Source organism: Oncorhynchus kisutch, linkage group LG15, assembly GCF_002021735.2.
Source record: "Oncorhynchus kisutch isolate 150728-3 linkage group LG15, Okis_V2, whole genome shotgun sequence".
In the NCBI taxonomy this organism is placed as follows: Eukaryota; Metazoa; Chordata; class Actinopteri; order Salmoniformes; family Salmonidae; genus Oncorhynchus; species Oncorhynchus kisutch.
In genome coordinates, this window is record NC_034188.2 from 16,703,195 (window position 1) to 16,714,675 (window position 11,481).

General features: G+C 47.2%; 1 protein-coding gene across 1 annotated transcript; it reads left to right on the forward strand.

Moving 5' to 3' along the window:
- Positions 1-4,305: 4,305 nt before the first annotated feature.
- On the forward strand, positions 4,306-9,970 carry LOC109878950 (thymosin beta-like). Its single transcript, XM_020471148.2, has 3 exons — positions 4,306-4,582; positions 7,710-7,814; positions 8,321-9,970. The coding sequence occupies exons 1-3, from the start codon at positions 4,486-4,488 to the stop codon at positions 8,356-8,358; spliced, it is 240 nt and encodes a 79-aa protein (XP_020326737.1). The 5' UTR covers positions 4,306-4,485; the 3' UTR covers positions 8,359-9,970.
- Positions 9,971-11,481: the final 1,511 nt, after the last annotated feature.

Genomic DNA, 11,481 nt, shown 5'->3' on the forward strand with positions numbered 1-11,481 from the left:
CTAATTACATTTACATGATTAGCTCAATCAGGTAACATTAATTACGGATAAATTATTTTATAGAATAGCATGTCATATCAAATCAAATCAAATGTATTTATATAGCCCTTCGTACATCAGCTGATATCTCAAAGTGCTGTACAGAAACCCAGCCTAAAACCCCAAACAGCAAGCAATGCAGGTGTAGAAGCACGGTGGCTAGGATAAACTCCCTAGAAAGGTCAAAACCTAGGAAGAAACCTAGAGAGGAACCAGGCTATGTGGGGTGGCCAGTCCTCTTCTGGCTGTGCCGGGTGGAGATTATAACAGAACATGGCCAAGATGTTCAAATGTTCATAAATGACCAGCATGGTCCAATAATAATAAGGCAGAACAGTTGAAACTGGAGTAGCAGCACGGCCAGGTGGACTGGGGACAGCAAGGAGTCATCATGCCAGGTAGTCCTGAGGCATGGTCCTAGGGCTCAGGTCCTCCGAGAGAGAGAAAGAAAGAGAGAAAGAGAGAATTAGAGAGAGCACACTTAAATTCACACAGGACACCGAATAGGACAGGAGAAGTACTCCAGATATAACAAACTGACCCTAGCCCCCGACACATAAACTACTGCAGCATAAGTACTGGAGGCTGAGACAGGAGGGGTTAGGAGACACTGTGGCCCCATCCGAGGACACCCCCGGGCAGGGCCAAACAGGAAGGATATAACCCCACCCACTTTGCCAAAGCACAGCCCCCACACCACTAGAGGGATATCTTCAACCACCAACTTACCATCCTGAGACAAGGCTGAGTATAGCCCACAAAGATCTCCGCCACGGCACAACCCAAGGGGGGGCGCCAACCCAGACAGGATGATCACATCAGTGACTCAACCCACTCAGGTGACGCACCCCTCCCAGGGACGGTATGAGAGAGCACCAGTAAGCCAGTGACTCAGCCCCTGTAATAGGGTTAGAGGCAGAGAATCCCAGTGGAAAGAGGGGAACCGGCCAGGCAGAGACAGCAAGGGTGGTTCGTTGCTCCAGAGCCTTTCCGTTCACCTTCCCACTCCTGGGCCAGACTACACTCAATCATATGACCCACTGAAGAGATAAGTCTTCAGTAAAGACTTAAAGGTTGAGACCGAGTTTGCGTCTCTGACATGGGTAGGCAGACCGTTCCATAAAAATGGAGCTCTATAGGAGAAAGCCCTGCCTCCAGCTGTTTGCTTAGAAATTCTAGGGACAATTAGGAGGCCTGCGTCTTGTGACCGTAGCGTACGTGTAGGTATGTACGGCAGGACCAAATCAGAGAGATAGGTAGGAGCAAGCCCATGTAATGCTTTGTAGGTTAGCAGTAAAACCTTGAAATCAGCCCTTGCTTTGACAGGAAGCCAGTGTAGGGAGGCTAGCACTGGAATAATATGATCAAATTTTGGGGTTCTAGTCAGGATTCTAGCAGCCGTATTTAGCACTAACTGAAGTTTATTTAGTGCTTTATCCGGGTAGCCGGAAAGTAGAGCATTGCAGTAGTCTAACCTAGAAGTGACAAAAGCATGGATGAATTTTTCTGCATAATTTTTGGACTGAAAGTTTCTGATTTTTGCAATGTTACGTAGATGGAAAAAGCTGTCCTTGAAATGGTCTTGATATGTTCTTCAAAAGAGAGATCAGGGTCCAGAGTAACGCCGAGGTCCTTCACAGTTTTATTTGAGACGACTGTACAACCATTAAGATTAATTGTCAGATTCAACAGAAGATCTCTTTGTTTCTTGGGACCTAGAACAAGCATCTCTGTTTTGTCCGAGTTTAAAAGTAGAACGTTTGCAGCCATCCACTTCCTTATGTCTGAAACACATGCTTCTAGCGAGGGCAATTTTGGGGCTTCACCATGTTTCATTGAAATGTACAGCTGTGTGTCATCCGCATAGCAGTGAAAGTTTACATTATGTTTTCGAATAACATCCCCAAGAGGTAAAATATATAGTGAAAACAATAGTGGTCCTAAAACGGAACCTTGAGGAACACCGAAATTTACAGTTGATTTGTCAGAGGACAAACCATTCACAGAGACAAACTGATATCGCTTAATCCGGCATAGCTAAAGACACAACTGTCTAGTGAGTGTGAATATGGTGTGTAGATACTGTCTAGTGAGTGTGTATATTCTGTCTAGTGAGTGTGTATATACTGTCTAGTGAGTGTGTATATGGTGTGTATATACTGTCTAGTGAGTGTGTATATACTGTCTAGTGAGTGTGTATATGGTGTGTATATACTGTCTAGTGACTGTGTATATACCGTCTAGCGAGTGTGTATATACTGTCTAGTGAGTGTGTATATGGTGTGTATATACTTTCTAGTGAGTGTGTATATGGTGTGTATATACTGTCTAGTGAGTGTGTATATGGTGTGTATATACTGTCTAGTGAGTGTGTATATAGTGTGTATATACTGTCTAGTGACTGTGTATATACTGTCTAGTGAGTGTGTATATACTGTCTAGTGAGTGTGTATATGGTGTGTATATACACACTATATATATGTCTAGAAGCTGAAATCACATTTCATCCCATCACGAATAATTTCATATTCAAACATTTAAATTGAACAACAATTCCATGTGAATCTGATAACTCTGATGTGTAGACTTTCCACTGTAGAGTTTATGTCATCCTATCATTGATGAGAATGTCTCAGATGACAACCGAACTGACATCATATTCATTAAGTACCACCGCATATGTTCAATTGGTCGGATTACCAGAATATAGTTCATTTAGCCCCACCTTCTGATGGTCCCAGAATCTCTATGTTAACCAAGGGTTTTTCAAATGTAACATCAGTAGTGTAGAGAGAGGAAAAATGGGGGAAGAGGTATTTATGACTGTCATGAACCTACCCCCCAGGCCAATGTCATGACACAGTATATACACTCCATATACACACTGACTAGACAGTACATACACACCATATAGACACTCACTAGACAGTATATACACACCATATACACACTCACTAGACAGTATATACACACCATATAGATACTCACTAGACAGTATATATGAAATAAGAAAACACGTTTGGTGTTCGCCAAAAGGAACGTGGGAGACTCCCCAAACATATGGAAGAAGGAACTCTGGTCAGATGAGACTAAAATTGAGCTTTTTGGCCATCAAGGAAAACACTATGTCTGGTGCAAACCCAACACCTCTCATCATCCCGAGAACACCATCCCCACAGTGACGCATGGTGTTGGCAGCATCATGCTGTGGGGATGTTTTCACCGGCAGGGACTGGGAAACTGGTCAGAATTGATGGATGGCGCTAAATACAGGGAAATTCTTGAGGGAAACCTGTTTCAGTCTTCCAGAGATTTGAAACTAGGACCTTCGGTTCACCTTCCAGCAGGACAATGACCCTAAGCATACCTCTAAAGCAACGCGTGAGTGGTTCAAGGGGAAACATTTGAATGTCTTGGAATGGCCTAGTCAAAGCCCAGACCTCAATCTAATTGAGAGTCTGTGGTATGACTTACAGATTGCTGTACACCAGCGGAACCCATCCATTTTAAAGGAGCTGGAGAAGTTTAGCCTTGAAGAATGGGCAAAAATCCCAGTGGCTAGCTGTGCCAAGCTTATAGATACATACCCCAAGAGACTTGCAGCTGTAATTGCTGCAGAAGGTGGCTCTACAAAGTATTGACTTTGGGGGGTGAATAGTTTTGCACTCAAGTTCTCTTCTTTTTTCTTTCTTATTTCTTGTTTGTGTCACCATCAAATATTTAGCATCTTCAAAGTGGTAGACATGTTGTGTAAATCAAATGATACAAATCCCCCCACGTTGTTTTTTATTTCAGGTTGTAAGGCAATGAAATTGGAAAAATGCCAAGGGGGGTGAAAACTTTCGCAAGCCACTGTATGTACTATTCCCTATATTGTGCACTACTTTTTACCAAAACACCATTGGCTCTGGTATAAAGGGACTAAGATGCCATTTGGAACAAAAACATTAAAAAGATGGAAAAAGATCAGAACTATATACTGTACAGACAAATTACAGTATTTAGAAAATGAAAATATGTATCATAAAAACCAATATAATTATTTTACTATATTGTTATGAAAAATAAATAAATTGTATTTTTAGACATTCAAGTGTTACGTCATCTGTCCCTGTCCTCAGAATGCCAATTCCCCAAAATCACCTCAGTGCGTTGATTAAATAGTGTATGATGCATTATCTTAATGAATAGCACAGCACGGCAGCTTGCCATTGGTTGGCTCTTCCACCAATGTCTTCCCTGGAGAACATGAATATTAACTAAATGAAGAAAGAGAAAGGAGACGGCAGACTTATCATCTCTCCCTCCCGCTCTCTCTTTTTGCTCCCTACCAATCTTTTAGTGCCTCCTCTCTACCCCTCCCTCTCTTAGTTTCTCCCTCCTTCCCTCTTCCGTCCTTCCTCCTCCCTTATTCTGTCTTAAACCCACACCCTTGTGCAGACCTAGATGTGCAGACACCCGAAGACACTCGCAGCCTTGTCTACCTCCATCTCGTTCCATCCCTGCCCCGGCGGATTAGAGCACACTACTGTGTGTAACAAAGGTAAGCCTCAGTCTCTCTCCTCTCTCTCGTTCCTCTCTATCTCTCACCATCTTTATTTATTTAGCTTTGTTTCTGTGTACTGAAACAAAGGATCTGGGGTGTGGCTGTACACTGAAGACTGGAGTGTACTGATCTGATGGAAGGATGGAAAGAACAAATTAATTGAAAGATGGAGGAATAGATAGATGAGGTAGGGCTGAGGTAGGGCTGGGATAGGGCTGGTGTGGGGCTGGTGTAGAGCTGGTGTGGGGCTGGTGTAGAGCTGGTGTAGGGCTGGTGTAGAGCTGGGGCTGATGTAGGTCTTGGGCTGAGGTAGGGCTGGGCCTGGGGCTGAGGTAGGGCTGGGCCTGGGGTAGGGCTGGGGCTGAGGTAGAGCTGATGTAGGGCTGGGCCTGGGGTAAGGCTGGGGCTTCGGTAGGGCTAACGTAGGGCTAGGGCTGGGGCTTCGGCTGAGGTAGGGCTGGGGCTGAGGTAGGGCTGGACTGGGGCTGACGTAGGGCTGGGGTAGGGCTTGGGCTGAGGTAGGGCTGGACTGGGGCTGACGTAGGGCTGACTTAGGGCTGGGGCTGACGTAGGGCTGGGGCTGGACTGGGGCTGATTTGGGGCTGGGGCAGGGCTGGGGCTGACGTAGGGCTGGGGCTGAGGTAGGGCTGAACTGGGGCTGACGTAGGGCTGGGGTAGGGCTTGGGCTGAGGTAGGGCTGGGGCTGACGTAGGGCTGGGGCTGGACTGGGGCTGACGTAGGGCTGGGGCAGGGGCTGGGGCTGACGTAGGGCTGGGGCTGGGCTGAGGTAGGGCTGGAGCTGAGGTAGGGCTGGACTGGGGCTGACGTAGGGCGGTGGCTGAGGTAGGGCTGGGGCTGAGGTAGGGATGGGGCTGAGGCTGAGGTAGGACTGGGCTATGAAATTTTAACATTGTGGAACAGCGTTGAGATCAGGAGGCGAAAGGACGGCAAGGATGCAGAGATCTGAGAGAGAGAGAGAGAGAGAGAGAGAGAGAGAGAGAGAGAGAGAGAGAGAGAGAGAGAGAGAGAGAGAGAGAGAGAGAGAGAGAGAGAGAGAGAGAGAGAGAGAGAGAGAGAGAGAGAGAGAGAGAGAGAGAGAGAGAGAGAGAGAGAGAGAGAGAGAGAGAGAGAGAGAGAGAGAGAGAGAGAGAGAGAGAACTGCAGAGGGAGAGAACAAAGAGACCAGCCTCACACAGATGGTGTCATGCTAGATAGCGTGTGTGTAGGCATGTGGAAAGCTGGCATGATGTGTGTAGCACATCTCATGGTCCCTATATCTACTAGGAACTAGATTGGCAAAATTCACATATTAGTCATAAACACGATGGCATACTCATGAACAGAAATGATTTTACCAACGCTCCCTACTCAAGATTCTGCCTTGTGTGTAGCTCGTTTGTCAGCCAAGGTCAAATAATTGAAACAAGGATTTCTCTCTGTCTCTCTCTCCCCCTCTCTTCCTCTCTCTCTCCTTTTCTCTCCCTCCCTCATTTCCTCGCTTTCTCTTTCCATCTCTCTCCCTGCTCCATTTCTCTTCCTGCTCCATCTCTCTCCCTGCTCCATCTCTCTCTCTCCCTGCTCCACCTCTCTCTTCCTGCTCCATCTCTCTCTTCCTGCTCCATCTCTCTCTCCCTGCTCCATCTCTCTCACTGCTTCATCTCTCTCCCTGCTCCATCTCTCTCTTCCTGCTCCCTCTTCCTGCTCCATCTCTCTCTCCCTGCTCCATCTCTCTTTCCCTGCTCCATCTCTCTTTCCCTGCTCCATCTCTCTTTCCCTGCTCCATCTCTCTCTCCCTGCTCCATCTCTCTCTCCCTGCTCCATCTCTCCCTGCTCCCTCTTCCTGCTCCATCTCTCTCTCCCTGCTCCATCTCTCTCTCCCTGCTCCATCTCTCTCTCCCTGCTCCATCTCTCTCTCCCTGCTCCATCTCTCTCTCCCTGCTCCATCTCCCTCTCTCTGCTCCATCTCTCTCTCCCTGCTCCATCTCCCTCTCTCTGCTCCATCTCTCTCTCCCTGCTCCATCTATCTCCCTGCTCCATCTCTCTCCCTGCTCCATCTCTCTCTCCCTGCTCCATCTCTCTCCCTGCTCCATCTCCCTCTTCCTGCTCCATCTCCCTCTTCCTGCTCCATCTCTCTCCCTGCTCCATCTCTCTCTCCCTGCTCCATCTCCCTCTCTCTGCTCCATCTCTCTCTCCCTGCTCCATCTATCTCCCTGCTCCATCTCTCTCTCCCTGCTCCATCTCTCTCCCTGCTCCATCTCTCTCCCTGCTCCATCTCCCTGCTCCATCTCTCTCTCCCTGCTCCATCTCTCTCCCTGCTCCATCTCTCTCTCCCTGCTCCATCTCTCTCCCTGCTCCCTCTTCCTGCTCCATCTCTCTCTCCCTGCTCCATCTCCCTCTCCATCTCTCTCTCCCTGCTCCATCTCTCTCTCCCTGCTCCATCTCTCTCTCCCTGCTCCATCTCTCTCTCCCTGCTCCATCTCTCTCTCCCTGCTCCATCTCTCTCTCCCTGCTCCATCTCTCTCTCCCTGCTCCATCTCTCTCTCCATCTCTCTCCCTGCTCCCTGTGCCTGCTCCATCTCTATCTCCCTGCTCCATCTCTCTCCCCCTGCTCCATCTCTCTCCCTGCTCCCTCTTCCTGCTCCATCTCTCTCTAACTGCTCCATCTCTCCCCCTGCTCCATCTCTCTCCCTGCTCCATCTCTCTCTGCTCCATCTCTCTCTCCCTGCTCCATCTCTCTCCCCCTGCTCCATCTCTCTCTCCCTGCTCCATCTCTCTCTCCCTGCTCCATCTCTCTCTCCCTGCTCCATCTCTCTCTCCCTGCTCCATCTCTCTCCCCCTGCTCCATCTCTCTCCCCCTGCTCCATCTCTCTCTCCCTGCTCCATCTCTCTCTCCCTGCTCCATCTCTCTCTCCCTGCTCCATCTCTCTCCCCCTGCTCCATCTCTCTCCCCCTGCTCCATCTCTCTCCCCCTGCTCCATCTCTCTCTCCCTGCTCCATCTCTCTCTCCCTGCTCCATCTCTCTCCCTGCTCCATCTCTCTCCCCCTGCTCCATCTCTCTCCCCCTGCTCCATCTCTCTCTCCCTGCTCCATCTCTCTCTCCCTGCTCCATCTCTCTCTTTCACAGCAACAATGTCTGACAAACCTGACCTGACAGAGATCGCCTGTTTCGACAAGACCAAACTGAAGAAGACTGAGACGAAAGAGAAGAACCCCCTGCCAACCAAAGAGAGTGAGTGATCATGGCAGTGTGGTGTGTGTGTACTGTATGTGTTTGTGTTTTAAGGGTGTGGTAAGGGAAGTGTTCATTCTGCCTCTGCAGTGCTCTTCCTTTCCTACCCCCCCCCCTCTCTCTCGTTCTCTCCCCCTTACTCTCTCTTTCCCCCTCTCTCTCTCCCCTCCTCCCCCTCTCTCTCATACCCCCCTCTCCCCTCTCTCCCGTGCAGTCATTTTAGCAGCTATAGGTGTTGTCAGTTCTACTGCTGTCAACCTTCCTCTAGCTCTGCAGTATACAAACACTTCTCTACTACAAATCACTGAATCATCAGAATCACTCTCTCCCTATAGGCCCAGGTCAAAGTAGTGCACTATTTAGGGAATAGGGTACCATTCGGGTCGCACTCTGTATCGTCTCTGCAACACAACCACACACGACCGGAGCCCAATTCACATTCTCCCTCGCCAACATCTCCAGCACATGTATACAGTATGTATGTGTCTTCCTGTCTTTTGTTTCAGCCATTGAACAGGAAAGGAAAGGGGATGCCACGCCTTGATGTGACTTGGTGAAGAAGAGGAGGAGAGGGAAACAGGAGAGGAGACAGAGATGCCACCAACAAAATCACTTTGTTTTGTCTGTCTGTCAGTATTCTACTTTAAGTCACGTTGTGTTGTATAACAGGGTGCTGTAGGGCCCCAGGAGATGCAGTAGTGGAGGAGGGTACATCGGATGTATTCCAAATGGCACCTTATTCCCTATATAGTGCAATACTTTTGACCTGGTCCACTATATAGGGAATATGGTGCCATTTGAGACACAGCATGCCATCTTCACAGGGCTCTATCTTTCATTAGGATAATAGAGTTGTAACATGGATACCAGGATGGTTTTGTTTTAAATAACAAGTATTGGGCCAGAAACCCTCTACCCTCTAGACTTCACCCCTTTACTCCCTAGCCCCTACACCCTAGCCTTTACTCCTTTACTCCCTAGCCCCTACACCCTAGCCTTTACTCCTTTACTCCCTAGCCCCTACACCCTAGACTTTACTCCTTTACTCCCTAGCCCCTACACCCTAGCCTTTACTCCTTTACTCCCTAGCCCCTACACCCTAGCCTTTACTCAATTACCCCCTAGCCCCTACACCCTAGCCTTTACTCCTTTACTCCCTAGCCCCTACACCCTAGCCTTTACTCAATTACTCCCTAGCCTCTACACCCTAGCCTTTACTCCTTTACTCCCTAGCCCCTACACCCTAGTCTCTCCTCCTTTACTCCCTAGCCCCTACACACTAGCCTTTACTCCTTTACTCCCTAGCCCCTACACCCTAGTCTTTACTCCTTTACTCCCTAGCCCCTACACCCTAGCCTTTACTCCCTTACTCCCTAGCCCCTACACCCTAGCCTTTACTCCCTTACTCCCTAGCCTCTAACCCCCTTACTCCCTAGCCCCTACACCCTAGTCTTTACTCACTTACTCCCTAGCCCCTACACCCTAGCCTTTACTCCTTTACTCCCTAGCCCCTACACCCTAGCCTTTACTCCCTTACTCCCTAGCCTCTAACCCCCTTACTCCCTAGCCTCTAACCCCCTTACTCCCTAACCCCTACACCCCAGCCTTTACTCCCTTACTCCCTAGCCTCTAACCCCCTTACTCCCTAGCCCCTACACCCTAGCCTTTACTCACTTACTCCCTAGCTCCTACACCCTAGCCTCTAACCCCCTTACTCCCTAGCCCCTACACCCTAGTCTTTACTCACTTACTCCCTAGCCTCTAACCATCTTACGCCCTAGCTCCTACATCCTAGCCTCTAACCACCCTACGCCCTAGCTCCTACATCCTAGCCTCTAACCACCCTACGCCCTAGCTCCTACACCCTAGCCTCTAACCACCCTACGCCCTAGCTCCTACACCCTAGCCTCTAACCACCTTACTCCCCAGCCCTTATTTCCTAACGTATACCCATCCAAACCACTCAGAAGTACCAAGGGTAGAGGCTAAGGGCTAGGGGTTTGTTTCTTAATCAGACAGTTTTGTTGTTGAACACCAAACCAAGTCAAGCATCTAGGCTAAGAGAGGAAGGTGGGGGATTATTGAGGTGTTTTCACATTTCACTTTATACTTTTCTTTATGAAATAAAGACAAAATGGTATAATACAAAACGACCGATTTGGGTGTGACTTTCTCTGACGATGAATGAGAATAAGATAGTAGTCTGAAAGGGAGTCTGGACAGTCCAAACTGAGAATATAACAATATACCACATTACACTACCAATACAATACATTTAATTATCAAATAATACATGATTCTTGAGTGGATGGCATGATCATGGCAATAGTGGGTATTTGCAGACAGTTTGGCCCAGTAGAGGGAGACAGAAGTTAAATCAGCACATTCACACCTATAGTTCAGACAAGTCATGAATCATAATTAATACAAACTACAAGCCTGATATCCCTGTAGTATTGAAAAGCAGGTCAAAAAATTGTTCTAATAATTAGAGATAAATGTATTGCCCGTATAAACAAACACCCACAATATGGATGTTCCCAAAGGGCTGCTGAGTGGCGCAGTGGTCTAGGGCACTGTATCTCAGTGCTAAAGGTGTCACTACAGACCCTGGTTTGATTCCAGGCTGTATTACAAGTGGTTGTGATTGGGAGTCCCATAGGGCGGTGCACAATTGGCCCGGGGTAGGCTGTCAATGTCAATAAGAATGTGTTCTTAACTGACTTGCCTAGTTAAATAAAGGTAACTAAGAATGTAGCCTGGTAACATTGAATGTTTTTTACAGTAGTGGTGCGTGGGTCAAATCCCTGGGGAAGCCAGAAAACTGTCATACTTGAATAAAAGTAAAGATACCTTAATAGAAAATGACTCTAGTAAAAGTGAAAGTCACCCAGTAAAATACTACTTGAGTAAAAGTCTAAAAGTATTTGGTATATTTAAAAGTATTTTAAATATACTTTTTGCTAAAATTGCTCAAATGTACGTAAGTATCAAAAGTAAAGGTATAAATCATTTCAAATTCCTTCTATTAAACAAACCAGATGTATTTGTATTGATGGATAGCCAGGGGCACACTCCAACACACACAATTTACAAACAAAGCATTTGTGTTTATTGAGTCTAACAGATCAGAGGCAATAGGGATGACCAGCGATGTTTTCTAGATAAGTGTGTGAGTTGGACCATTTTCCTGTCAAAATGTAACAAGTACTTTTGGGTGTCAGAACATGTAGAGAGAAAAATGAGTAAAAAGTACATATTTGTATTTAGGAATGTAGTGAAAAACAGAAAAACATCCCCACAGCATGATGCTGCTAAATATTGGTTTCATCAGATGGTCTGAGAGACCTTTAGAGGCAAACTCCAAGCGGGCTGTCATGTGCCTTTTACTGAGTAGTGGCTTCTGTCTGGCCACTCTACCAATTCCTTTGACCTCATGGCTTGGTTTTTGCTCTGATGTGCACTGTCAACTGTACGACATTATATAGACAGGTGTGTGCCTTTCCAAATCATGTCAAATCAATTGAATTTACCACAGGTGGACTCCAATCAAGTTGTAGAAACATCTCAAGGATGATCAATGGAAACAGGATCCACTTGAGCTCAATTTTGAGTCTCATATAGCAAAGGGTCTGAATACTTATGGAAATAAGTTTTCTAAAAAACT